The sequence below is a fragment of the Diplotaxodon limnothrissa genome, linkage group LG11 (genome assembly GCF_057381915.1).
Source record: "Diplotaxodon limnothrissa isolate DT_005_m linkage group LG11, D_limnothrissa_male_GT1.1, whole genome shotgun sequence".
NCBI lineage: Eukaryota > Metazoa > Chordata > Actinopteri > Cichliformes > Cichlidae > Diplotaxodon > Diplotaxodon limnothrissa.
This window is the reverse complement of record NC_140606.1, coordinates 17303696-17331614: the sequence shown is the minus strand read 5'-3', so window position 1 is coordinate 17331614 and position 27919 is coordinate 17303696. Positions and strand designations below refer to the sequence as shown.

At 39.4% G+C, this 27919-nt stretch overlaps 1 protein-coding gene across 1 annotated transcript; it reads left to right on the top strand.

Annotated features, from left to right (window-relative positions):
• Window positions 1-162: 162 nt before the first annotated feature.
• On the top strand, window positions 163-27919 carry LOC146622552 (uncharacterized). Its single transcript, XM_085364884.1, has 16 exons — window positions 163-233; window positions 6299-6595; window positions 6833-6978; window positions 7083-7365; window positions 7604-7737; window positions 13190-13201; window positions 24270-24552; window positions 24656-24801; window positions 24906-25188; window positions 25426-25596; window positions 25635-25958; window positions 26197-26346; window positions 26388-26729; window positions 26968-27113; window positions 27218-27500; window positions 27739-27919. The coding sequence occupies exons 1-16, from the start codon at window positions 163-165 to the stop codon at window positions 27917-27919; spliced, it is 3252 nt and encodes a 1083-aa protein (XP_085221010.1).

Here is a 27919-nt window from a genome sequence, read left to right as displayed (position 1 = left end):
ATGAGCAAGCACTTTGGCGACAGTGGGAAGGAAAAACTCCCTTTTAACAGGAAGAAACCTCCGGCAGAACCAGGCTCAGGGAGGGGCGGCCATCTGCTGCGACCGGTTGGGGTGATCATAGTTTAAAGATATAAGGCCTCCCAAACGTTTATGTGTAATGGGATGGAAGGATGGTACGTAAACATTGTGATTCCAGGAAGAAAAAAACATCTCACACTTTGTGAGGTAGAAGTTGATGATACTGTAAACAATCCATGACAGACCCAACCACATCTCAACGCTTTTCAGCACACTTTATTATGGTTGCTTGTTTACACGCTGCTGCAGCTTTTCAGCCGCCAACCGAACACACACCAACAAGAATATAGCTCAGGACCCAGTACAGACTTTTAAGCTGTTGAGGCGTGATTGTGGATGCTGCTCAGGTGTGTCCGTCCACCTACCCTGCAGACCAAGCCAGAAACGAGGTTTCTGTAAGGCAGAGTAAATTGATGTAATCGAGTAATGTTTAATAATAACAGTTCTTCCTGGTGCAGATGTGGATACTGTATTGTTCTTTCTTTGTGATTTTTCATGTTTTTTGCCAATTTTTAGTTTGTTGCTTGTCTGTTTAGGAGCAGACACGGTCTCTAAGGGCATGGGGGCTCTGGGGGTGATAACAGGAGGGGAGAAACTGCAGAGAGGCTTGTAAGACTGCAACTTTGCTTCCTGGCCTCAACTCTGGATAGTCACGTTTTAAGGGGTTTAATAAATTTGGCCAGATTTCTAGAAATGAGAGCTGCTCCATCCAAAGAGTTATGGATGCCATCTCTCCTAACAAGACTGGGTTTCCGCCAGAAAGTTTCCCAATTATCTATAAAGCCCACATTGTTTTCTGGACACCAATCAAATAGCCAGTAATCTCAAGAGACCATGTGGCTAAACATGGCACTCCTGGTCCGATTGGGAAGGGGATCAGAGAAAACTACAGAGTCTATCATTGTTTTGGCAAAGTTACACACCAATTCAATTTCAGTTTTAGTGATCTTCGATTGACGTAGCCAGGTGTCACTACTGCCAAACTGAATTATAATTTTACTGAATTTACCTTTATCCTTAGCCAGCAGTTTTCAATTTCCCTCAATGTCACCTGCTTTGACCCTTGGAGACAATTGACCATGGTTAGGGTTAGGGTGTCTCTGGCTTTACATGTCTGAAAACAGAATCACCGATTACCAGAGTTTGATCCCCAGCAGGTGTGTCACCACGTGGGGAAAATGTCTCAGACAGATAAGACTATGCTTCCTCCTTACCGTCACCTAGCCATATTGCTTTCCTGGCCGTTGGGGACAATTTGCCAGGGGAGAGCTAACGCTACTTTCGGGTTAGCTTAGTGGGGGCCTGGTTAGCTTCAGGTTTTTCAAGGGTCCGAAGCCGAGTCTCCAATTCAGTTCCAGAGCTGCCTTTGAGGCCAAGAGCCTTGTCACAGCTGGTTGCATTAGATAGTACCTGCAGCCCATTCTGTTTACTTACTCTAGGTAGTCCATCTCTTTCAATTGTGCCATCAGCTCCCAACACAATGTTTATATTGTCAAGGAAACCAGAAAAGTAGCTGTTACATGAGGGAAGCTAGACTATAGAAAAGGATCAACCGAGCAGCAGGAGTAGATAACTACTCCTTTGTATAAGAAGGAATAGGAGGAGCACTTCCCAAACCTTATAACATGACCTCCATCAGGCTACTTCTGCACATATTTCTGAACAACAGGTGAGAGACAGACTCTGTGAGGGTGGCATGAAGGCCTGCCATCAGTTAATGGGACCTGTTCACAGCCTAACACTGTGCTACTCAAACACAGAATTGGCAGAGACACTGTACTGTATGTATACTTTATGTTGTTTAAAATGTCATCTAGCATGACTTGTTTGGGAAACACAACAAATAATGGCACACATGGATGTGCCATGCTGCAGGAGCTGGAGTATCTCTGGAACCTCAGAGGGTGGAAGAAAAATCAGTCAGGAGGTAGAAGGAGCAATGATCTGTAGCCACCACCTGGTAAACCGTTCCATTTTGGGAGTTGCCTTGTTATTGCCTGTCCAATGCACATGTTGTCACTTTTTAATTCAATTCAATTTAGTTCAATTCAATTTAGATAGTGCCAAATTACAACAGCAATTACCTTAAGGCACTTTAAAGCACTATCGCAAGGTATAGATCCTTCAATATTACAGAGAAAAAAACCCAAATCAAAGGAACCTTCTTTTGAGTAAGTACTTGGTGGGAAGGAAAAATTCCCTTCTGACAAGAAGAAGTCTCCAGCAGTATCAGGTTGAGGTAATAGGGGAAAAAAATCACACTGTATAACTTATATCAATGTCAATCTGCCCAATTTGACAGAGCCAAAGAGTGAAAGCCATGGTCTGTCTGGTTAGGCACCAGATGCTTGCCATCCAGATTAAACACCTGGTTAGACAATATATTTCTAGTGAATTTATTTGGATTTAGAAGCATGAAATTAAAAGACTTTCCTACAGTGTGTGTTATCTGGCTTCATGTATCGATAAAGAAAAGAGGACCTCCCATTTATATGAACAAATTGGAGTCTATAAGGGATGGAGCTGTATAGTTCCTTTGATTTGTTAGTCTGTTTGCCTAATGATTCTGTTTATCGGTTCCATTTGCACTTGCACTATAACCAGCTGATTTCAGTTCATGTCATCGAGGACGAAAATAGAGGTGTTGTCTACAGCAGGAATATGTACAGTATTTGAATTTTTATTGCACAAAAGGACAAGTGCATTATGGTAAAATGGAAACTGCATCGAGGACAGACACAACAGCATTATACAGTGGGGCAAAAAAGTATTTAGTCAGCCACCGATTGTGCAAGTTCCCCCACTTAAAATGATGACAGAGGTCAGTAATTTGCACCAAAGGTACACTTCAACTGTGAGAGACAGAATGTGAAAAAAAAATCCATGAATCCACATGGTAGGATTTGTAAAGAATTTATTCGTAAATCAGGGTGGAAAATAAGTATTTGGTCACCTCAAACAAGGAAAATCTCTGGCTCTCACAGACCTGTAACGTCTTCTGTAAGAAGCTTTTCTGTCCCCCACTCGTTACCTGTATGAATGGCACCTGTTTGAACTCATCATCTGTATAAAAGACACCTGTCCACAGCCTCAAACAGTCAGACTCCAAACTCCGCCATGGCCAAGACCAAAGAGCTTTCGAAGGACACCAGGAAAAGTATTGTAGACCTGCACCAGACTGGGAAGAGGGAATCTACAATAGGCAAGCAGCTTGGTGTGAAAAAATCAACTGTGGGAGCAATCATCAGAAAATGGAAGACATACAAGACCACTGATAATCTCCCTCGATCTGGGGCTCCACGCAAGATCTCATCCCGTGGGGTCAAAATGATCATGAGAACGGTGAGCAAAGATCCCAGAACCACACGGGGGGACCTGGTGAATGACCTGCAGAGAGCTGGGACCAAAGTAACAAAGGTCACCATCAGTAACACACTACAACGGCAGGGAATCAAATCCCGCAGTGCCAGACGTGTTCCGCTGCTGAAGCCAGTGCATGTCCAGGCCCGTCTGAAGTTTGCCAGAGAGCACATGGATGATACAGCAGAGGATTGGGAGAATGTCATGTGGTCAGATGAAACCAAAGTAGAACTTTTTGGTATAAACTCAACTCGTCGTGTTTGGAGGAAGAAGAATACTGAGTTGCATCCCAAGAACACCATACCTACTGTGAAGCATGGGGGTGGAAACATCATGCTATGGGGCTGTTTTTCTGCCAAGGGGACAGGACGACTGATCCGTGTTAAGGACAGAATGAATGGGGCCATGTATCGTGAGATTTTGAGCCAAAACCTCCTTCCATCAGTGAGAACTTTGAAGATGAAAGGAGGCTGGGTCTTCCAACATGACAATGATCCAAAACACACCGCCCGGGCAACAAAGGAGTGGCTCCGTAAGAAGCATTTGAAAGTACTGGAGTGGCCTAGCCAGTCTCCAGACCTCAACCCCATAGAAAATCTGTGGCGGGAGTTGAAAGTCCGTGTTGCTCGGCGACAGCCCCAAAACATCACTGCTCTCGAGAAGATCTGCATGGAGGAATACCAAAATACCAGCTACTGTGTGTGCAAACCTGGTAAAGACCTATAGTAAACGTTTGACCTCTGTTATTGCCAACAAAGGTTATGTTACAAAGTATTGAGTTGTATTTTTGTTATTGACCAAATACTTATTTTCCACCCTGATTTACGAATAAATTCTTTACAAATCCTACCATGTGGATTCATGGATTTTTTTTTCACATTCTGTCTCTCACAGTTGAAGTGTACCTCTGGTGCAAATTACTGACCTCTGTCATCATTTTAGGTGGGGGAACTTGCACAATCGGTGGCTGACTAAATACTTTTTTGCCCCACTGTACTTCTAGGAGAACTCCAGCTCTTTGCAAACATCTGCACAGACACCATGCTAATACAAGGCATGTCATCAGATATGGCAGCCTGACAGAATGGTACAATAGTACAATCAGGCTGCCAGCTAATAGCATCACGATAAATAGCATATTTGCAATGGCAGACCTGAACTATGTCTGTTTCTTTTGCAGTTAGGATGTAGTTTGTAGCTAAAAGCCAAAGGAGCTGCACAAGAAATTAATGCATAAAGGCAGACAGAAAATATGTCATGTAATGGGAAAATAAGATTGTGGACAAAGAAATAATGCAAATCTGTAGTTACGTTAATGAACAACATGTATGTGGAGTGACAGTCACCTTCAAGGGAGGCAGACACCTGGTATTTGACATGGATTTGTATGAAACTAAGCAAAGTTACAAGAACAACATTTATTATTTGAACATGATTTTTCATTCTTTAAACAACTCATAGTCATGATCACAGTAAGCATATATAACAATGGGTGAGTATATGAAAATGCAGATCGAACCTACTTTGAGACACATACCTATGCTTTAAGGTAAGTCCTTGGTAGAATATGTTTCCAGTTTTTCATGTATTTTATATTATATATATATTTAATGTAGTACTGGTAAAGAACAAGAAAATTAAAAACCGAGACAAAAATCAGTTTTGCACAAATTTTATTCTTGTTGGGAATTTTTTCCCTTAAATCTTCTCCAAAAATTGTGTAAGTGTTCAAAACATTTAATCAATATCTTTTAAACTAGTTTATAGGCAAATAGTTATGGCAACAACTAGGAAATTCTGAATTATTACATGACATCCCATGATGTTTTCAGAATAGAGAAATACAGTAAGTGAGGTTGTCTGGTTGGGTCCGTGACAAAAAGTTCTGTTGTATGCACAGCACTGTTATGAAAAAGGGAGTCAACTGGTATTTGACAAGGGTGTATATGAAATTAAGCAAAGTTACAGGAATAACATTTATTATTTGAACATAAATTTTCATTCTTTAAACAACTGTCAGTCACATGATCACTGTGTAAACATATATAATAATGGCTCAGTTTGTGAAAATGCAGATTGAACCTACTATGAGACTCCTACCTACAACTAAAGGTAATTCCTTGGTAGAATAGGATGATATGAGTTTTTCCATGTATTTTGTAAAATATATCTATATAGATATATATAGATATATATTACCAGAAACAAAAAAAAAGAAAAAAAAGAAAAAAGAAAAAAAAACCAAAGGGAAAAAAAACAAAAAAAGTACTTAACTTAAACGTGACAGTAATATCATTAATAACCTTCAATTGTCAAACTAATATATTTTTGGAAATATTCTACCTTATCAAGGCTTAATTACTGTTATAATTTAAAAATTGACAATTGTATTTAAAAAATTACTCTAAAAGAAATTTCAAATTGCAAACCATTAAAAAAATATTGTACATCTGTCAAATCCTCTACTCCAGATTAAATATGATAAACTTTACCTGAAATAATGTTTTCTTTTCTCTATAGGATGTTGACTACGGCTGGAATATTTGTCTTGTTGTCTATTCTAGGAAAGCTGAGTGGAAATTTGGGTGAGATTAAAAAATGTATCTAAGAAATATAATAAGTAAACGTGAATTCATTACAATTCTAGGACTTGGTTAATTTAACAAACGAAAAGATAGTAAAAGTAAATAACTGATTTGAAGAATTCATATTTAATTATATATTTTAATTAGATCAGTGAAAAAGTGTTTTCAAAAAGATTATAAGAAAAATTCAATTAAAGAAGCTGACTGTAGATATTTTGGTGAAATGACTTACACCACTGTTAATTACATTTGGTAATTCTGTGCATCTTTCTATCTTTTAAATATCAAGGTGAAAATGTTGCCAGACTTGGACAAGTGAGTCAATCTTCAAAGTATGGGAATGCCAAACCCGAAAATGCCATTGATGGGAATCGTGCCAGCAACTTCAACCAGGGATCCTGTGCCTGTACAAACAACAACTTGAATCCATGGTGGAGACTTGACCTTTTGAAAACATATAAAATCAACACTGTGACTATCACCAACAGACAAGACTGTTGCCCTGAGAGGATCAATGGAGCTGAGATCCGCATTGGAAATTCACTTAATGACAATGGCAATGCGAATCCCAGGTAAATGAGCTATTCATCTTATACTTGATTCAAATTTTGTCATAACTGTCATATATGTGGCAATCATTAATTAAAATTGTAATAGATTTCTACTTCTACTTCTGTTTTTCTAGAGTTAAGTTCATCAGGCAATAAAGAGCAGCACCTTGATTATATGAAATTGACATTTATACAAACTTTTACTTTAGATTAATCTTATGTTACTTGTTAATCTGTTTCCTTGTCATTTGTTTTCAGGTGTGCTGTAATCTCATCCATCGCTCCTGGGGCATCACAAACCTTTGCATGCAATGGAATGGAAGGTCGCTACATAAACATCGTTATTCCTGGGAGAACAGAATACCTGACACTTTGTGAGGTGGAAGTTGATGGTACACTTTCAGGTAAATCTTGTCCAATTCTTCTCGTGTGTTCTGGGTTAAATGAACACATAATGGTTTTTGGAGTACTTCTTATCATATTAATGCTAATATTTGCAACTTTTCAGAGACTAATGTTGCCAGACTTGGACAAGTGGCTCAGTCTTCAACGTATGGGAATGCCAAACCCGAAAATGCCATTGATGGGAATCGTGCCAGCAACTACAACCAGGGATCCTGTGCCTGTACAAACAACAACTTGAATCCATGGTGGAGACTTGACCTTTTGAAAACATATAAAATCAACACTGTGACTATCACCAACAGACAAGACTGTTGCCCTGAAAGGATCAATGGAGCTGAGATCCGCATTGGAAATTCACTTAATGACAATGGCAATGCGAATCCCAGGTAAATGAGCTATTCATCTTATACTTGATTCAAATTTTGTCATAACCATCATATATGTGGCAATCATTAATTATAATTGTAATAGATTTCTACTTCTATCTCTGTTTTTTTTAGAGTTAAGTTCATCAGGCAATAAAGAGCAGCACCTTGATTATATGAAATTGACATTTATACAAACTTTTACTTTAGATTAATCTTATGTTACTTGTTAATCTTTTTTCTTGTCATTTGTTTTCAGATGTGCTGTAATCTCATCCATCGCTGCTGGGGCATCACAAACCTTTGCATGCAATGGAATGGAAGGTCGCTACATAAACATCGTTATTCCTGGGAGAACAGAATACCTGACACTTTGTGAGGTGGAAGTTGATGGTACACAACTCGATTCTTACAATGAATCTGAGTGTAGCTGGGTCTAAACAAAAGAATTTAGTCTTGTAGTATTCCTTAAGTTTTAAAGTAGGTGTGTGACAATAAGGGTCATTTAGTTAGATCAATCACTTTTTACTGAATGCTTCCATTCATATATGACTTCATAAATAAATTTTGCCTTTATCTGTTGTATCACATGTAATATTTTACAAAACATATTACACTTTCTGTTTCTTTTCCATGCACATGTTTAAACTCCAAATAAATATTGGTGCAGCACACGTTTGAAGAGTCATTCGTTTCCGTTCCAGAGACATAGTTGAAAGGTTAGAATCCTTTGCTCTACCCATCAGTCAATCAATCAATCCTTAGAGAACCACCATTCTGTCGTTCCCTAAAAGTGAACATTAACTTTGTTAAAAGTCCAAATACCCACAGGTACAAACATCTGACTGGCACTACCCCTCTAGGTATCCCACGCAGGATTCTCATTGCATCATTATATGCAACATGCAGCTTCTGGATGTTGCATTGCTTGTAAGATGACCACAAGGAAGCAGTATATAGTGCTGTGCAATACGTTTTAAGCCAGTGGTTCTCAACCAAGAGAGGCCAGCAGTGATCACTGACTGTTTTTTAGGTGCTTGTTCAGATTAAATAGAACAAAATACAAAGCATTAATGTACAAAGCGTGGATGTTTTAATCCAGTACAGTTGTTATTATTATCATCATTTGTCACATCCGCTTTATGACAGTTGAAATATATAACATTCATATAAGAAATAAAATTGTCTCCTGTAAACTGTATGTGGAGTTAAATAGACCTATACTACTGTACTTTAATGTCAGTTATGAGGGTGGTACTTCAAGAGCCATATATTTTATGAGGTGGTACTCATTGAGAAAAGTTTGAGAACCACTGCTTTAAGCAAAGCCACTGAACAGAAGCTGAACTTACATGCAGTGGTATTTTCCTGGATATAGCGCTTACAACATTGTCTATATAAATATATATATATATCTAATCGTCATCATTCATTTGATCAGTAATAAAGTGACCCACGTATTTCACCTTTTTACAAACCTCAAGAGTAGGGCTGGGTATCGTCACTGATCTCTAGAATGGATTCGATTCCGATTCACATGGATCGATTCGATCCATGATTCGATTCGTTTTGGTTTGATTTGAATCGAGGAAATTTTGCCTCAGACAGCCAGAAATATTATTTTATAATTCTGATTTTTATATCTATAAAAAGAGAGCTGACACTTGTGAGACTTTATCAAAGGTGTAAGCATCACAGCAGATGTCAAAGTAATTGAGGATAAAACAGAAAAACATGAAGGAGATTTTACTGGCCTGGCTTTTTAAATCAGATAACCTTAAAAATATTCTGCACTCAAACAAAACTGAAGAAAACCATAAATCAACATATAAACATTACCTGGTGCTGCTGAAGTGAAGCAGAGCAAAGTTACAGAGGTTTTATTAGAGACACAGCCAAGCATTTTGCAGTTTCGCATAATTTTAAAAAGTTTACATTTATTCAGTATTGAGACTTACTTGTCAGAAGTCAGTTAAATAAAAAAAGAAAAGAAAAAAAACCAGCGGCTGACAGCGCTGTAAACAATGGTAGACTGGTGGTTAACAAGCAAGCGAATAATGCAGAAAACAGATTTTTAGATGGAGTACACAGAGAGAGACAGAGAAAGAGCTGTACATGAAGTGTCATTTTATCGTGGTGGAAGCAACAGCAAAAGTAAGAGGGAATTCATGACAATGTTTATGTGAACCGAAATGGATCTTCATTTGCTGCTGGTTCAGTCAATATTGTTTGGAGAGTGATGAAACCTGGAGCTTCCGAATCTAGTGCAAAAAAGACGTAAACACAAAGCGCAGACCCGGCAAAACATCAGAATCTGTGAGCTGTCGGCTTTTAGCCCCAACAGCGTGTCCGTGTGAGAAAGCCAACATCTCACTGATTGTGATGCGTCACCGGGTCCGCACTTTGTGTTTATGTCTTTGTGCAGAATCCGTGTTCCTGCTCTCATTTACTGTTTTAGCTGTTTGGTGGTTGTTGGAATTTTGTGAGGTTTGACCTGGATTCTGTAGATTCTGGAGTTTTGGGGAAAATAATTTTATATTTACAAATTGATTCAGGATTTTAATGAATCGATATCGAGTTATTCATGCTCAAATCGATTTTGGTTGGTGAATTGGTAAATTGTCCAGATATCTGGCAGACTAGTTCAGAACTCAAATTCAGACTCGTCCTCTACAAACAAGAAGTCCTGACATAAAGCCAGATGGTCTGTCCTTCAAGCTCAGGTCCTTTACCAGAGGCCCAGGCGCTTGAGGGTCCTGCGAAGTTTCTTAGCTGTTCGTAGGACTGCGCTCCTGATGTTCGTGGGATCTGCTGGAGCCACTCAGCTAGTTGGGGAGTCACTGCACCTAGTGCTCCAATTACCACTTGGACCACTGTTACCTTCACACTCCAGATCTTCTTGAGCTCTTCTCTGAGCAGTGGCGTGTCTAGAAAATTTTTGTTGGGGGGGCCAGGTAGGGGCACAGATTTGGAGAAGGGTGGCAGATGTAATTGGCAGATAATGTTTAAAAAACATTCTACCAACCGTTAACCATAATTTAATAACCCTATAAACCTAATAACCGAATGCGCTTTTAACTCTTATTAGAATGAGATTTTAACCACTACGGTGCAAAGTTTTTAGATACTATGTTGATAGAGTACAAGAGATACAATCAGTGCTTTGTCACTGTTTACTCAGCATTCAAGGACAGCAATATTTGCATAGTATTTTTACTGACATATAGTGCACATATGTTTTGGGCAAAAACATTTTTGAATATTAAAATACAAACATCTCTAACAAACAAATTGACAAATTAGCCAATGCCAATGTAAAACTTTATCTGCCTATTAAAAAAAGAAGATAATCTTCTCACAAACTGGTGTTTGATTTTGAAACAGGAAAAAAGTGGGGAAACAACTGAAAAGACTAACATTTGAATAAAACCTGAAAGCAAGTAAATACTTTCTATGCTGCCTTATGGTAAGCTTTGGTAATATTGATAAAGAACAACACTGGCTGATGATGAAATACAGTCAGCTGGCATGGTAACACTGCCAGTATTAACTGGGACAGAAAATCGGGCATTTTGACTAGAGACCGGCCCACCAGGTATTAAAGCCATAAAGCCTTTGAATGAAAACAAACGCTGTTGTGACAGTGATGTACACTGTCTTGTTGGTATATGTATGATTTCTATACATTTTAAGTCAGATAAAAACTTTGGTTGTAAGATTTAGATAATTATTTAATAAAAGCTAGATATTTTAAATGAGAATAAGAAAGTAAATGGTAAATGGCCTGCATTTGTATAGCGCTTTTCTAGTCCCCAAGGACCCCAAAGCGCTTCATACTACATTCAGTCATTCACACACACATTCACACACTGGTGATGGCAAACTACATTGTAGCCACAGCTGCCCTGGGGTGCACTGACAGAGGCGAGGCTGCCAGACACTGGCGCCACCGGGCCCTCTGACCACCACCAGTAGGCAAACATGGGGTTAGTATCTTGCCCAAGGATATTTGGCATGCAGGCAGGAGGCAGCCTGGGATCGAACCACCGACCTTCTGATTAGTGGCTGACCTGAACTACAGCCAGGTGGTAGAGCAGGTATTTCTTTGTGCCCCCCCCTTTCCCTGTTAATGCCCTACCTGGCCCCCTGGGCGGATCTAGGAACGTTTTGCCCCCTGGCAAAACTTTCCTAGACCCGCCCCTACACAGTTACCAGCTGTCAGCTGCTTAGAAAAGGATGCTGGTGTTATTCGTCTCTCAGAAACAGTTCATAACTTCCATTCAACTCATTCATGTGACCTAAAAGGTAAACCTGTTTCTCCATCACCTGTTCAGCTCTGATGATTCAGTAAGGACATCTCCTGGTTTCATGTTTCCCTCTCACCACATATCCAAACCGATATCAAGACCAGCAGTTTTACAGCTGTGGCTCCAGCAAACATCAGCTGATACTAGAAATTAATATTAAATAAATTCTAACAACAGCTGATCAAGCTTAAACGTGCTGCTATTGTTTAGCGCGACATCTGCTGGTTTCCTCTTTCTGGCGCAAAGTGGGCGATAAACAAACAAGAGAGAAAAGCCGATCAGCTGATCATTGATCAGTTTCATGATTGAAGTAGCAACAGGAGAGGCAGGGGGAGAGAATGAGAGAAGAAGATGCAGCTGTGCAGCGTAACGACAGAATAACTCCAGCTTTGTGCCTTTTTTTCATTATAGCGAAAGTACGGGACAAACTGTGTCTCTTCTCAGCTCAATACGAAACGCATAATATTTTCTCTGAATGAGGGACCATTCCACTTTTTTAAGGAGCCGTTGGCAACTCTACTAACTAAACTTATGAATAAAATAAAGTTCACTATCAGTAACATCATAGCACCCACCCAGCTGTATAGAAACTCCGTCATGCTAGCTAGTAGCAGTACGAGTTATTGTAACTGACTGTAAAAAGTCAGCACAACGAAAATAAACTCCACCTGAACTTGGTTTATATCTGACCCAGATAGACTGCAGGCCATAACTTCTTACCTGAAGTTCAGTTCACCTGACACTCGGACTGGCGGCTGCCTCGGGGCTCTCCTCCTGCCTCCCCTTCCCTCATCCACCTGCTGGCCTCTGTGGAAGCCCCGCCATAGCCACCACCAAACAACTGAGTTATTTTTACACATCGACCTGCATCTGGCCAATCCACCACCTCTCATTGTTCATGCCGTTACAAAAAAAAATAAAAAATAAGTCACTGGGCATATGCCCGGTATGCCCGATGGCCAGTCCAGCTATGTTAACCTGGGGTGGCCAGTCTGGTTGGGGGGGTGGCCTGTGCCCCCCCAGGCCACCCCGCTGGAAACGCCACTGTCTCTGAGCCCTTGGTATGTCTCCAGCTTCTCGTGTTCCTTCATCCTGATGTTGCTGTCATTCAGTATTGCTACATCTATCACTGTTGCCATCTTCCTCTGCTTGTCTTTCACTACTATATCTGGTTGGTTAGCCATCACCATTTTATCCGTCTGTATCTGGAAGTCAATTTTAACCACCCTAGGGGGCGTCTCCCATTTTGACCTTGGGATTTCCAGGCCATACTCAGCACAGATATTTCTGTATACTATGGCGTTCCATGTATGCCCTGCCTGCTAATATCTTGCACTCTGCTGTTATGTGTTGGATTGTCTCAGGGGCATCTTTACACAGCCTCTATGGATCTTGTGTTCAAAGCTTGTTTCTGTGCTGACATGATTAATGGCAGGACTACAGGTTGAATGACTGACTGAGCAGCAGCCTGAATGGCTGAGTGTAGTGATGGTTGTGGTGGAAGAGAAGCAGGTGGTAGTGTGGATGATGGAGCTAAGGGCGACTGAGTGGTAGTAATGGCGGTTGGGGAGAAGGCTGGACTGTGCTCTGGGGAGAAGGCTGAATGACTGACTGAGGAGCATCCTGAGCAGCTGAGTGTAGTGATGGTTGTGGGAGCAGATGTAGGACAGCTGGTGGTGTAGGTTCCCCTGAGCCTGCAATGCGGATGAAGGGTGCAGGCACCTGCTGGACACCAGTCGCTCCCACCTGAAGAGTAGGTACAGGTGCAGAGATCGGCTGGGTCCTGGCGGGCCTCACCTCAGGGGTTGGCACAGGTTTCGGCAGGGACTGGGCGGCTGCTGTCCCCACCCGAGGAGCTGATACGGGTGCAGGGACCAGCAGAGCCTCAGCCAATCCGGAAACCGGAACAGGGAACAGCTGGGTGCCAGCCCCCCTCACCTGGGGAACTGAGGCAGGTGCAGGGGAGTGCTGAGCCACAGCTATCCCTAGAGCACAAGGGGCCTGGGAGGCGGGCCTAGAAAGAACAGACTGCAAGAGATTAATTCCCTGCCCTGAGTGAGCGGATGAGAAACAGCACTCTGACTTCGCAGATTTAAGTGTGCTAAAGCTGTAGCTTACAGGCACTAAAGCACCACCTTCAGGGTTTACAACCTCTAGAGAAGTGTGATCTGCTGATGCACCAACAGTCTTTGAGCTTCTTTCTTCGGAACTAACCATGCTTATACTGTCAGAGGAGGGGTTAATAGCCAATGTAAACATAGTCCCGTGCACCGGAAAGGCAGATGAAACAAAGTCTTTTACCTCCGGATCGCTGGAAATAGTCTCGTTGTAGCAGCTGCTGTTGCGCTACTGAGAGCCCCGTCTGCTGCTGCTGTGGCGTGGAATCTCAGTTTGACGAGGCGACCTCCACGGTTACCCCGTCTCCTGCGTCGCTTCCGCACATCCAGTGGCAGTGGTAAGGAACGCCAGTGTGGTGGTGTTACTTCCAAATCGGGAGGCAGAAAGCCTTGGTTGTCATTTCCAAACCGAACTAAAGCTTGGGTAGATAAGCCTATTTCCAATAATGTCTGGCGATCATAAAACAATGTAGGGCTGACATGTTGCACAAAATTGACTAAAAGCAATAAAAAAATAAATAAATAAATAAAAGAGAGCAATAGATGGCGTGCCAAACACACAGGTGCCATGTTGGCCACCTGACCTAAGCCTAATCGAGATGGAGAGCAGAGTGAAGGCATGCAATGCAAATAAATAAACATGTTCAGTATAATATATCTATTTTTTTGTAATGTTGTTTAATTTATATAGCAAATGTAACACAGTAAGGGGAATTGTTGAAAAGAATATATCAATGGGCCAATAGGCTCGACTATACGAGCACACGGGTGAGTTTAAATGAGACACAGAGACAAGAATGTAACTCAAAAGAACCAGCCAACTTTAGTGAAATAAACCATAAGGTTGAGAAGCACAGGTTAAAGACACTTTACAATGGTAGAAAGGAAGCTTACAAAAATTAAAAGAAAAGTAAAACACATAAACTACTAAAGCAATGACTTGGCCAAGTGTTACTTTTGGTTTTCAATGTCCGGGTTTCAATGCTCGGGTTTCAATGTTCGGGTGCACCCTAGTAACATGACTCCTTAACTCTTATAGAAACAGTTACACAAATCCAATGTACATTCAAATGAAAATCTCACACTCTTTTCACATGTGGAGAATGTTCTACACAACAGCTCATTATTTAAAGTCCCAAATAAAAAATGTCCAAGGGGTAGTGTCCAAAAAATTCCCAGGGTGTGAAAGAAAATAGGGGTGAGAGAATGTCAGTCAGTGGTCTTATGTATAACCAGCTGTGCGTGAAAGTGTGAGTGTGTATAGGAATTTCTTTTACTTATGTATTAACACTTATTTTATTATTATTATTATTATTTATTATTATTTTATTGTATAATGCCTTGGTGCCACTGGATTTTAACATGTCTGACACACATACCGCAAGACAAATGGTGGGGGTCTAGTAAGGAAGTTGGGGGGAAGCAGACACTCCACACGAAGAGTCTTTTGTCTCTTCAAGGACTTCAAGGAGGTAGCCAGTAGAGCAGGGCGATATGGCCAAAAATATTTATCACGATATATATTTGAAAATTTGCGATAACGATATAACCGACGATATAATTGATGCAAGACAAAATACAACTCCACAACATTACTAGCGCAAAAAGACAACCTTCCATTTATTTTCACTTAAACAAGAAGCTGGTTTTTATGTACATTAAAGCTTTATAAAAATGTAACAGTGCAAATGCAAATTCCTTGCTGAAAGTTTAACCAAAAGGCATTTCCAGTAGAAATGGGCTGACATATCCTGAGCATAACCATGTATAATATCCACTGAAGTTAAAAAGAGGTGCTTTGCAACATTAAACTGCAGTGTGCAGTACGCATTTTTCGGACCATAAGGTGCACGGGATTATAAGGCACATTAAGCGAAACAAAGCAGTCAGATAAATCAAACTTTATTAAACTCATTCTTCTTGCTTCCTCCACTTCTGTACCATTGATTCATTAATGTTGAATTCTCTGGCAGCTGCTCTATTCCCATGTTGTTGCAGTATATTAATGACTAACCTCGTATTGTGGATGGATTATCTCAGTTGTTCTCCTGACTGAAGTTTGGTCCGTTTACAGTATCCTGCCATGCGATTGCATTTGTCTCTAACCATGAAGAACCTTCACGTTAACTTTTATAAGTGGAAAAGTGTTAGTGTTCGTCCTCCAGCTTCACTGTTTATGTTATGCTAACATAGCTGTGTCGCTAGCGATCACGTAGCACATCATTATATACCAGCTAGCCCAATTTCAGTAACCCTACAAACGTCACTGCTGTTTAGTTTCCTGTCTTCATTTATGTTGGAAGTGATAGCAGAGCTGTACGTTTGATTTTTTTCAGAAATCTCTCAGTCAGAACATGCTATATCATGCTTAGGTACTAGCGAAACTAGCGAGCTAACTTCCGCTAGCTTCCTGCTAACTTCTAACTCCGTTAAATGTAATACATTTTGTTTTCATGGATGCCTGGAAGTTAAACTTTATAGTTACACCTGGTAAAGCAGCAATGCTGATCGTTTTATTAAAGATGAAAGAATTTAGACAGTTTTTAACTCTAAGTGATGCTGCAGTGTTGTTTGACCTGAAACATACGGAGTTTAGGACCCAGATTACTCCCAGATTTAAGAGCATCTTAGTCCGACAAATACGACAATAACGACGGCCGCTTGCATGTTCTGCAAAAAAATGTGCTTTGTTGTGTATCTGACGGACAAACACCAAACCAGTTCCACATCACTGAAGTTGCACCATTTTTACAAACCAATTCTGGTTCATCTGTTTCACTCAACAATCGGCCATGTGCGTATGAAAACAAAGGCACTGCGCATGCGCGTTTTACTCCCATTCTATCGCGATATTTCATTTTCCTATCGTTGCCTAACATTATACCGGTATTACCGTGAACGGTATAATATGGCCCAGCCCTAGTAGCCAGGGAGTGTGAACTAGGGCTGGGCGATATATCGAGTTTTTTAAAAATATCGATATATTTTCATACGAGATATAAGATGTGACAATATCGTTTATATCAATATAGTCTATGTTACGTTATAATTATACTTGTGGAGCCGCAGGTTTGCCTCTCTTTCGTCCACTTTTGACTCTACGCAACGTTACTCGGCCTCGCCTCTCCTTCACTGAACACAACTCCCCCTCCCCCATAGCTTCACCTGCAGGCAATGACAAGATGAAAGCGGAAAATCTCCGTTAGCGAGTTACCGTGCGTGGGGCTGGATGGCGTCAACGTGTTAGCGAGCAAACCGCGCTAGCGAGCTAACCGCGCTAACGACATGCAGCCCGGAGGGGCACGGCCTAAAATCCTTTCATTTTTTCAAAAATCGACAGTGCGCCTTATGTATGAATTCTGGTTGTGCTTACTGACCGCGAACCGATTTTATGTGGTACACAGCGCTCAGCAATCTGTCAAAAAATGTTTTAATATGACTTTGCTAAGCTACGGAGCTGCACCGCTTGATGGATTGTCGGAGGATTACGGCTACCGAGGAGGAGCCTCGCGGAGTGATACGTACTGTGTGTGTATAAGGACCACAAATGGCACCTGTTCAGAGACGTGGTGCAGCTGTGAAATCTGTCTCTTTGTTATTATGCTCAGCGTCTATTAGTTTACATTTTGACTGCACAATTGTGAGCTTTTTGTTATGCACAAAAACAACATTGTTTTCTTTTATTTATGGACCATGATTATTTAATAAATGCTGATAATTTATTTTTGAGTAATTTCTTCATGTACATCTACGCTGTATGTAAATAAAAGTGCCCGTGTGACATCTGGGACACAGCGTGACTAAGAACTCTCTTTTTGTTCTTAACTTATGGCTTAAAAAAAAAAAAAGAAAATCGAGATATATATCTTATATCGCCATCCAGCTAAAAAATATCGAGATATGAATTTTGGGTCATATCGCCCAGCCCTAGTGTGAACCTTAAGGTGTGAAACAGCTGTGTACTGCCTTTTGTTCCTGAAGAAGGTATTTAACTGACAGCCATGCTAGGCTCAGTGAGACTCTGCTGACCCTGCCCTGCGGTCATGCAGGCTCTCCACAAGCTTGGTGTTCTGTTCTTTGTGTGTTTGGATTAAAGAATGTTAGCTACCACTCACCGCTTGTCTGCAGGCTTTATTTAAATGGAAAACTTCCACAACAGAGTGATACAGTCCTACCACACAGCAAGGTGCAGCAGATCATCAAGTGGAAAAGAAGTGAATCTCAGTTTCTCTACGTCCAGGTGGGAAGGCTCGCCATCTATTTCAAACCCTGACCTGTCAACAGACAGGGTCAGAAGAGCAATTCAAATATTAATTATGCTGTTCAAGCTATAATTCACAATTTAGGATTTTGTTGAAATCACATTCAACATCAATTTGCAATTAAAATACTCAAATTTGCAAAAATAAAACATCTCTCTTACACAAACTATGCATTAAACCAAGTAAAGTCAGTGCATATACGACAGTTATTAATCAAACAATTCAGATAAATTCAGTTTCTCAACAATAAAATGCAAAACAGACTTAACTGAGACATACAATATGTGCTCACCGATCTCAGTGCATCACGGCCGAATACAATGGTATGCGGGGCTCTAAATAACGTAACAGGACATGTTGTTTTTCTCTTTAATAACTGCAATACGACGTGAAGGAAAATAAACATAAGTTGCGCTTCAAGTGTTACCTTACTTCTGGAAGCAGATTGAGATGAACTTTCAGGCAGTTGATAACAACTAGAGCTAATGAAGGCTAACAGTTTAGCTCCACACGGTACTTTCTAAAATCGCCAGAAAACTGCAGCATTCGCCTGTTTACTCACTGTGGCTTCTTTTAACATGAAAGGTAGCTGATAACCAGCGAACTTGGTTGCAACTTATATCTAATACTTTTTCCTGCTCAAAAGCTTCAGTCTCTCTTTTCTCCTGCCAGCATGCAACTACCTCCACACATAGCAGCGAACACAGAGCACATGGGTGGGACATACAGCGGCAGGCTGCTCTGCCATTGGTCAAAGCATACTGGGACCTGTGCATTTCGATTGGTTGGGCAGGCTGTCCATCTCTCCTCATATCAGTCCTTAAAGTGGTACCCTCATTGTATGTGGGTTACAAACAACATGTATGTGGAGTGACAGTCACCTTCAAGGGAGGCAGACAACTGGTATTTGACATGGGTTTGTATGAAACTAAGCAAAGTTACAAGAACAACATTTATTATTTGAACATGATCACAGTAAGCATATATAACAATGGCTGAGTATATGAAAATGCAGATCAAACCTACTTTGAGACACATATCTATGCTTTAAGGTAAGTCCGTGGGAGAATATGTTTCCATCTTTCCACGTATTTTATACTGGATATATATTTTTAACCCCCTCCCCCCAACAAAACCCCCAAAACAAAACAACAACAACAACAAAAAGCAAAAAAAGCAGTACAACTTAAATGTGACAGCAATAACATAAAGTTAGGCAAGACTGAGGCTGAAAAGGTCAAAGTTGCAGTAAGTGAAGGTAAGGTGTCTATGAAGTGTCCGGTCCGTGATCTTCCCCACTTTCCTCAGGCACCAGTTCTTGTAGACATCCTGGAGGGGGCTAAGCTCACCTCCAATTATCCGTTCAGAACACCGCACCACTCTCTGAAGAGCTTTGCGGTTGAAGGTCCTGAGGATGCGGGGGCTCATGCCAAATCTCTTCAGTCTCCTGAGAAAGAAGAGGTGCTGCTGCGCATTCTTCACTGTTTTGTTCATGTGAACAGACCATGTGAGATCCTCTGCCAGATGTACACCTAGGAAATGGAAGCTGCTCACTCTCTCCACAGCAACGCCGTTGATGGTGATGGGGGTGTGTGCTTCTCTACAACTCTGGAAGTCCACTATCAACTCCTTTGTCTGTGTGACTTTGAGGGTGAAATGGTTCTCCAGGCACCACTGTGTCAGGGCGCTGACCTCCTCCCTGTAGGCTGTCTCATCACCTTTGGTGATAAGACCCTCCACTGTTGTGTCATCCGCCAACTTCACAATGGTGTTGGAGTTGCTAGTGGCCGTGCAGTCGTAGGTGTAGAGTGAGTATAGGAGAGGGCTCAGTGCACACCCCTGTGGAGCACCAGTATGTGTGTGGCATCTGTCAGACAGCTGCAGAGAGAGCTGCTCAATCCTAGGTTCTGCAGTTGTCTGTCCAGCTTCGAGGGAACGATGGTATTGAATGCTGAGCTGTAATCTACAAACAGCATCCTTTTCTCCATGTGCGAGAGGGCAGTATGTAGTGTCAGGGCTATGGCATCATCAGTGGACCTGTTGGGGTGGTATTCAAATTTTAGAGGGTCCAGTGAGTTGGGTAGTCCAGAGCAGATGAAGTCCCTGACCAGCCTCTCAAAGTATTGCTCACGAAGGGGGTCAGGGCTACTGGTCGGGGTAATTTTTTCATAGTTAGATGCCTGGCTGACAACTGTATAAAACAAAAAACTACACACAATATTCGAAGCACATAGTGCACACTGTGGGAATTTACGACTGTGCGTAAATCCCCCCTAATAATGGTATGATCTGAACTCAGGCACTAAGTGGGGTGGGGCAGTTGCTGACTACGAGTGCGCTGTTGGAGAAACGGAGCCAGGCAGACAGAGGAGAACTGAAGTTTGACCAGGTACCAAAGCAAATCATTCATACTGTACAAATAATGTAAATATGAAGGTGTATCACAAAAGATATCAAACTGATCACTTGACCCATTATTACGTTAGGCTACTTGCTCTTCAAGTGAATCAACAAATGGCGAAATGAAAAGCTGAAGAACAACAATGCTGTTTTTTTAGAGAGTCTTAGCGTACATGTTTGTTTATTTCATATTTTCAGTTGTTACTAGGGGTGTGGGAAAAAATCGATACTGTGTAGTATCATGATATTTTGTTTTCTAATAATGTATCGATACAGGGACAGCAGAAATCGATATTTTGTTACAAAAAAAGTTTTTGTGGAATGGAACATGCTCTGACTTCAGAGCATGTTGATCCTTTTTCTGAGCAAAAGATTAACTTTTTTTTGGCAGCAATAAACATGACAGTTTACTTATTTTAATTTAAGACATTTTTTTTTATTTTAATTAAGTTTAAAACTTTTTTATTTAATGTAAAATTATATTTTGTTTTAATTTACTTTCAAATTCTTCAGTTGCTGAAGGGGCTGCATAGTTTTCAAAAATTGCATAGTTCAGAATAGCTATAATTGTACCAGATGGTTGCATTCAGTTAAGTTGGACTAGACTGTAATACAAACCGTTCAGTTTGTCAACATTAAAACTGACTGAAATGAGAGAAAGACTGAGTGTGAGACTTTGATATTAGATAAAATGAATATTGATAAAGTTTACCTTTATGTACAGAATTCGAATATCGCAAAATATTTTAAAAAATTGTAATAATATCGTATCGTGCGTTAAGTATTGTGATAATATCGTATCGTGGGATGTATGGCGATTCCCACTTCTAGTTGTTACCCTCCACAGCTAAATAAATCGGTTTCAGTAATGTACTGATATACAAGAATGGACATAAGGGGCTTCTTTCAAAGAAAAAACTCTGGTAGTATTTTATATATTATGCTTTGTTCAGTATATTTCTATGCAAAACAAGAGGAACTTCAATACACAGCAGTATATTCACAGTTTAAACCAGATATTTACATACACTTTATGGAAAACACAAGAACATTTTTTTTACTGTTAAACATCAATTTAGAGTAAACTTGTTTTGTTTTGGATAAATAAATATTGAAATATCTTTTGAATTAGTTAAATGTCAGAATAAAGAGAGACAGAGCTGTGTATTTTTATCACTTTGATCAAATTTAGGAGTCCATGTACATTAAGTTTATTGTTAATTAATAAGAAAACTCCAGACAATTCTATTCTGAGCTGAAGAAGCTTCTGATAGGTTAGTAGAGTCCATCTGAGTAAATTGGTGGCACAACTGTGGATGCATATAAGGCAAAACACAGAGCCTGTTTCTTTGAAATGGGAAAATCAAGAGATGTCAACCAAAACACCAGGAAAATAATTGTGGAGCTCCATAAGTGTGGCTCAGTTTTGAATACAATTTGGTGCCATTTACAATTAAGAAATACAGACAATTTATCTCTTTACTCTTAAAGTTAACAAATATGTTTTTTATATTTATCAATCTAAAAAAATAAACATTTAGTCTGATTTGATGTTACAATTAAAAAAGTGTTTGTGTTTTGATCTGAAGAGTTTGTAAATATCTGGTTTCAACTGTATATTTGATGATTGTCAGCACTAAGATCCGGTCTTTTATCAGTTCCCAGAGTCAGAACCAGACACGGAGAAGCTGCATTCAGCTTTTATGCTCCTTATATCTGGAACAAACTCCCAGAAAGCCTCAGATCAGCTGAAACACTCAGTTTATTTAAATCCAGGTTGAAGACTCACCTGTTCTCAGCTGCATTTGAATAAAGCACCAAATCCACACTTTAAGCTTAAATTTCAAAACTTACATTTAACTACTGATTTTATCTACTGTTCTGATTTTATCTGTTTTGATTTTATATACTGTTGTTTGTTTGTTTGTTTGTTTGTTAATTAGTTAGTTAGTTTATTTGCTTGTTTTAATCAATTTTAAATCATGTTTTTATTTGTTCTTGTTTCTAATGTCTCTGTAAAGCACTTTGAATCACCTTGTTGTTGAATTGTGCTATACAAATAAACTTGCCTTGCCTTGCCTTGCCTTGCCTAAGAGGGAGAGAAAGGAACAGAGAGAGAGAGGAGAATGAGGACAGAACAGAGATGGAACAAGAGCAGGTGAGACACACATGTTAGTCAAATGGTTGTTTACCAAAAGTATCACCGTATCATAGGTACTCATGTATCTCGTACCTAGTGTTTCTTTTTAGGTTTGCTATTTTTCAAATTCTACATTTATTAAGTTATGCAGGCTTTTTTGCACAACAAGGCTAAATAATTATATAAACTTTTCTCAATCTAAATAGTGGACTTTGGTAGAATTAAAAAATAAGTGTAGTGCAGGTCTATGATGATTTTTAGTGCTACTATCATCTAGTTCTGATTCCGTCTTGGTTAAGTCCTAAGTAGTCCTGATTTTGAACTGTTGTAGTCCTGTTTTAATTCTGGATCAGTTCTGGGTCTGGTTGAATTGGGGTTTAGTCCTCGTGTCTTGATACAGCCCTGACCTTGTTCTGCCTTGCTCCTTAATTAAAAAACTACTTTTAGGTGTCCTGCACATGTGATATATATTTTTCCCTATATGAAGTCATTCTTTCTTGAACAAAACTCAAAACAGAGCCAATTAATCTTTCAGTCATTTCTACCCCCCCCCCCCCCCCCCCCCCCCCCCCAAAAAAAAAAAAATCCCACATGCATACCACCATTTAGGGCTAAGCCCCGGGTGTTTCAAATGTCTGGCTCCGCCTCTGGCAACAACTAGGAAATTCTGAATTATTACATGACATCCCATGATGTTTTCAGAATAGAGAAATACAGTAAGTGAGGTTGTCTGGTTGGGTCCGTGACAAAAAGTTCTGTTGTATGCACAGCACTGTTATGAAAAAGGGAGTCACCTGGTATTTGACAAGGGTGTATATGAAACTAAGCAAAGTTACAAAAATAACATTTATTATTTGAACATGATGTCACATGATCACATGATCACTGTAAGAATATATAATAATGGCTCAGTTTGTGAAAATGCAGATTGAACCTCCTATGAGACTCCTAACTACAACTGAAGGTAATTCCTTGGTAGAATAGGATGCTTTTCCATGTATTTTGTAAAATATATCTATATAGATATATATATATTACCAGAAAAAAGAAAAAAAAGAAAACAAAAAGAAAACAAAAAACCAAAGGAAAAAAACCAAAAAAGTACTTAACTTAAATGTGACAGTAATATCATTAATAACCTTCAACTGTCAAACTAATATATTTTTGGAAATATTCTACCTTATCAAGTCTTAATTACTGTTATAATTTAAAAATTGACAATTGTATTTAAAAAATTACTCTAGAAGGAATTGCAAATTGCAAACCATTAACAAAAATTGTAAAATCCTCTACTCCAGATTAAATATGATAAACTTTATCTGAAATAATGTTTTCTTTTGTCTATAGGATGTTGACTACGGCTGGAATATTTGTCTTGTTGTCTATTCTAGGAAAGCTGAGTGGAAATTTGGGTGAGATTAAAAAATGTATCTAAGAAATATAATAAGTAAACGTGAATTCATTACAATTCTAGGACTTGGTTAATTTAACAAACGAAAAGATATTAAGTAAATAACTGATTTGAAGAATTCACATTTAATTATATATTTTAATTAGATCAGTGAAAAAGTGTTTTCAAAAAGATTATAAGAAAAATTCAATTAAAGAAGCTGACTGTAGATATTTTAGTGAAATGACTTACACCACTGGTAATTACATTTGGTAATTCTGTGCATCTTTCTATCTTTTAAATATTAAGGTCAAAATGTTGCCAGACTTGGACAAGTGGCTCAGTCTTCAACGTATGGGAATGCCAAACCCGAAAATGCCATTGATGGGAATCGTGCCAGCAACTTCAACCAGGGATCCTGTGCCTGTACAAACAACAACTTGAATCCATGGTGGAGACTTGACCTTTTGAAAACATATAAAATCAACACTGTGACTATCACCAACAGACAAGACTGTTGCCCTGAGAGGATCAATGGAGCTGAGATCCGCATTGGAAATTCACTTAATGACAATGGCAATGCGAATCGCAGGTAAATGAGCTATTCATCTTATACGTGATTCAAATTTTGTCATAACAGTCATATATGTGGGAATCATTACCTGTTAATCTGTTTCCTTGTCATTTGTTTTCAGATGTGCTGTAATCTCATCTATCGCTGCTGGGGCATCACAAACCTTTGCATGCAATGGAATGGAAGGTCGCTACATAAACATCATTATTCCTGGGAGAACAGAATACCTGACACTTTGTGAGGTGGAAGTTGATGGTACACTTTCAGGTAAATCTTGTCCAATTCTTCTTGTGTGTTCTGGGTTAAATGAACACATAATGGGTTTTGGAGTTCTTCTTATCACATTAATGCTAATATTTGCAACTTTTCAGAGACTAATGTTGCCAGACTTGGACAAGTGAGTCAATCTTCAAAGTATGGGAATGCCAAACCCGAAAATGCCATTGATGGGAATCGTGCCAGCAACTTCAACCAGGGATCCTGTGCCTGTACAAACAACAACTTGAATCCATGGTGGAGACTTGACCTTTTGAAAACATATAAAATCAACACTGTGACTATCACCAACAGACAAGACTGTTGCCCTGAGAGGATCAATGGAGCTGAGATCCGCATTGGAAATTCACTTAATGACAATGGCAATGCGAATCCCAGGTAAATGAGCTATTCATCTTATACTTGATTCAAATTTTGTCATAACCGTCATATATGTGGCAATCATTAATTAAAATTGTAATAGATTTCTACTTCTACTTCTGTTTTTCTAGAGTTAAGTTAATTAGGCAATAAAGAGCAGCACCTTGATTATATGAAATTGACATTTATACAAACTTTTACTTTAGATTAATCTTATGTTACTTGTTAATCTGTTTCCTTGTCATTTGTTTTCAGGTGTGCTGTAATCTCATCCATCGCTCCTGGGGCATCACAAACCTTTGCATGCAATGGAATGGAAGGTCGCTACATAAACATCGTTATTCCTGGGAGAACAGAATACCTGACACTTTGTGAGGTGGAAGTTGATGGTACACTTTCAGGTAAATCTTGTCCAATTCTTCTCGTGTGTTCTGGGTTAAATGAACACATAATGGTATTTGGAGTACTTCTTATCATATTAATGCTAATATTTGCAACTTTTCAGAGACTAATGTTGCCAGACTTGGACAAGTGGCTCAGTCTTCAACGTATGGGAATGCCAAACCCGAAAATGCCATTGATGGGAATCGTGCCAGCAACTACAACCAGGGATCCTGTGCCTGTACAAACAACAACTTGAATCCATGGTGGAGACTTGACCTTTTGAAAACATATAAAATCAACACTGTGACTATCACCAACAGACAAGACTGTTGCCCTGAGAGGATCAATGGAGCTGAGATCCGCATTGGAAATTCACTTAATGACAATGGCAATGCGAATCCCAGGTAAATGAGCTATTCATCTTATACTTGATTCAAATTTTGTCATAACCATCATATATGTGGCAATCATTAATTATAATTATAATAGATTTCTACTTCTATCTCTGTTTTTTTTAGAGTTAAGTTCATCAGGCAATAAAGAGCAGCACCTTGATTATATGAAATTGACATTTATACAAACTTTTACTTTAGATTAATCTTATGTTACTTGTTAATCTTTTTTCTTGTCATTTGTTTTCAGATGTGCTGTAATCTCATCTATCGCTGCTGGGGCATCACAAACCTTTGCATGCAATGGAATGGAAGGTCGCTACATAAACATCATTATTCCTGGGAGAACAGAATACCTGACACTTTGTGAGGTGGAAGTTGATGGTACACTTTCAGGTAAATCTTGTCCAATTCTTCTTGTGTGTTCTGGGTTAAATGAACACATAATGGTTTTTGGAGTACTTCTTATCATATTAATGCTAATATTTGCAACTTTTCAGAGACTAATGTTGCCAGACTTGGACAAGTGGCTCAGTCTTCAACGTATGGGAATGCCAAACCCGAAAATGCCATTGATGGGAATCATGCCAGCAACTACAACCAGGGATCCTGTGCCTGTACAAACAACAACTTGAATCCATGGTGGAGACTTGACCTTTTGAAAACATATAAAATCAACACTGTGACTATCACCAACAGACAAGACTGTTGCCCTGAGAGGATCAATGGAGCTGAGATCCGCATTGGAAATTCACTTAATGACAATGGCAATGCGAATCCCAGGTAAATGAGCTATTCATCTTATACTTGATTCAAATTTTGTCATAACCATCATATATGTGGCAATCATTAATTATAATTATAATAGATTTCTACTTCTATCTCTGTTTTTTTTAGAGTTAAGTTCATCAGGCAATAAAGAGCAGCACCTTGATTATATGAAATTGACATTTATACAAACTTTTACTTTAGATTAATCTTATGTTACTTGTTAATCTTTTTTCTTGTCATTTGTTTTCAGATGTGCTGTAATCTCATCTATCGCTGCTGGGGCATCACAAACCTTTGCATGCAATGGAATGGAAGGTCGCTACATAAACATCATTATTCCTGGGAGAACAGAATACCTGACACTTTGTGAGGTGGAAGTTGATGGTACACTTTCAGGTAAATCTTGTCCAATTCTTCTTGTGTGTTCTGGGTTAAATGAACACATAATGGTTTTTGGAGTACTTCTTATCATATTAATGCTAATATTTGCAACTTTTCAGAGACTAATGTTGCCAGACTTGGACAAGTGGCTCAGTCTTCAACGTATGGGAATGCCAAACCCGAAAATGCCATTGATGGGAATCATGCCAGCAACTACAACCAGGGATCCTGTGCCTGTACAAACAACAACTTGAATCCATGGTGGAGACTTGACCTTTTGAAAACATATAAAATCAACACTGTGACTATCACCAACAGACAAGACTGTTGCCCTGAGAGGATCAATGGAGCTGAGATCCGCATTGGAAATTCACTTAATGACAATGGCAATGCGAATCCCAGGTAAATGAGCTATTCATCTTATACTTGATTCAAATTTTGTCATAACCATCATATATGTGGCAATCATTAATTATAATTGTAATAGATTTCTACTTCTATCTCTGTTTTTTTTAGAGTTAAGTTCATCAGGCAATAAAGAGCAGCACCTTGATTATATGAAATTGACATTTATACAAACTTTTACTTTAGATTAATCTTATGTTACTTGTTAATCTTTTTTCTTGTCATTCGTTTTCAGATGTGCTGTAATCTCATCCATCGCTGCTGGGGCATCACAAACCTTTGCATGCAATGGAATGGAAGGTCGCTACATAAACATCGTTATTCCTGGGAGAACAGAATACCTGACACTTTGTGAGGTGGAAGTTGATGGTACACAACTCGATTCTTACAATGAATCTGAGTGTAGCTGGGTCTAA

Excerpts from the sequence above, each read along its gene's own strand:
- LOC146622552 (XM_085364884.1), top strand. The coding sequence starts at position 163 with ATGGAAGGATGGTACGTAAACATTGTGATTCCAGGAAGAAAAAAACAT. Across the intron at positions 234-6,298 it reads ACACTTTGTGAGGTAGAAGT|TTTTAAATATCAAGGTGAAA; the intron begins TGATGATACTGT and ends CATCTTTCTATC. Across the intron at positions 6,596-6,832 it reads AATGGCAATGCGAATCCCAG|GTGTGCTGTAATCTCATCCA; the intron begins GTAAATGAGCTA and ends ATTTGTTTTCAG.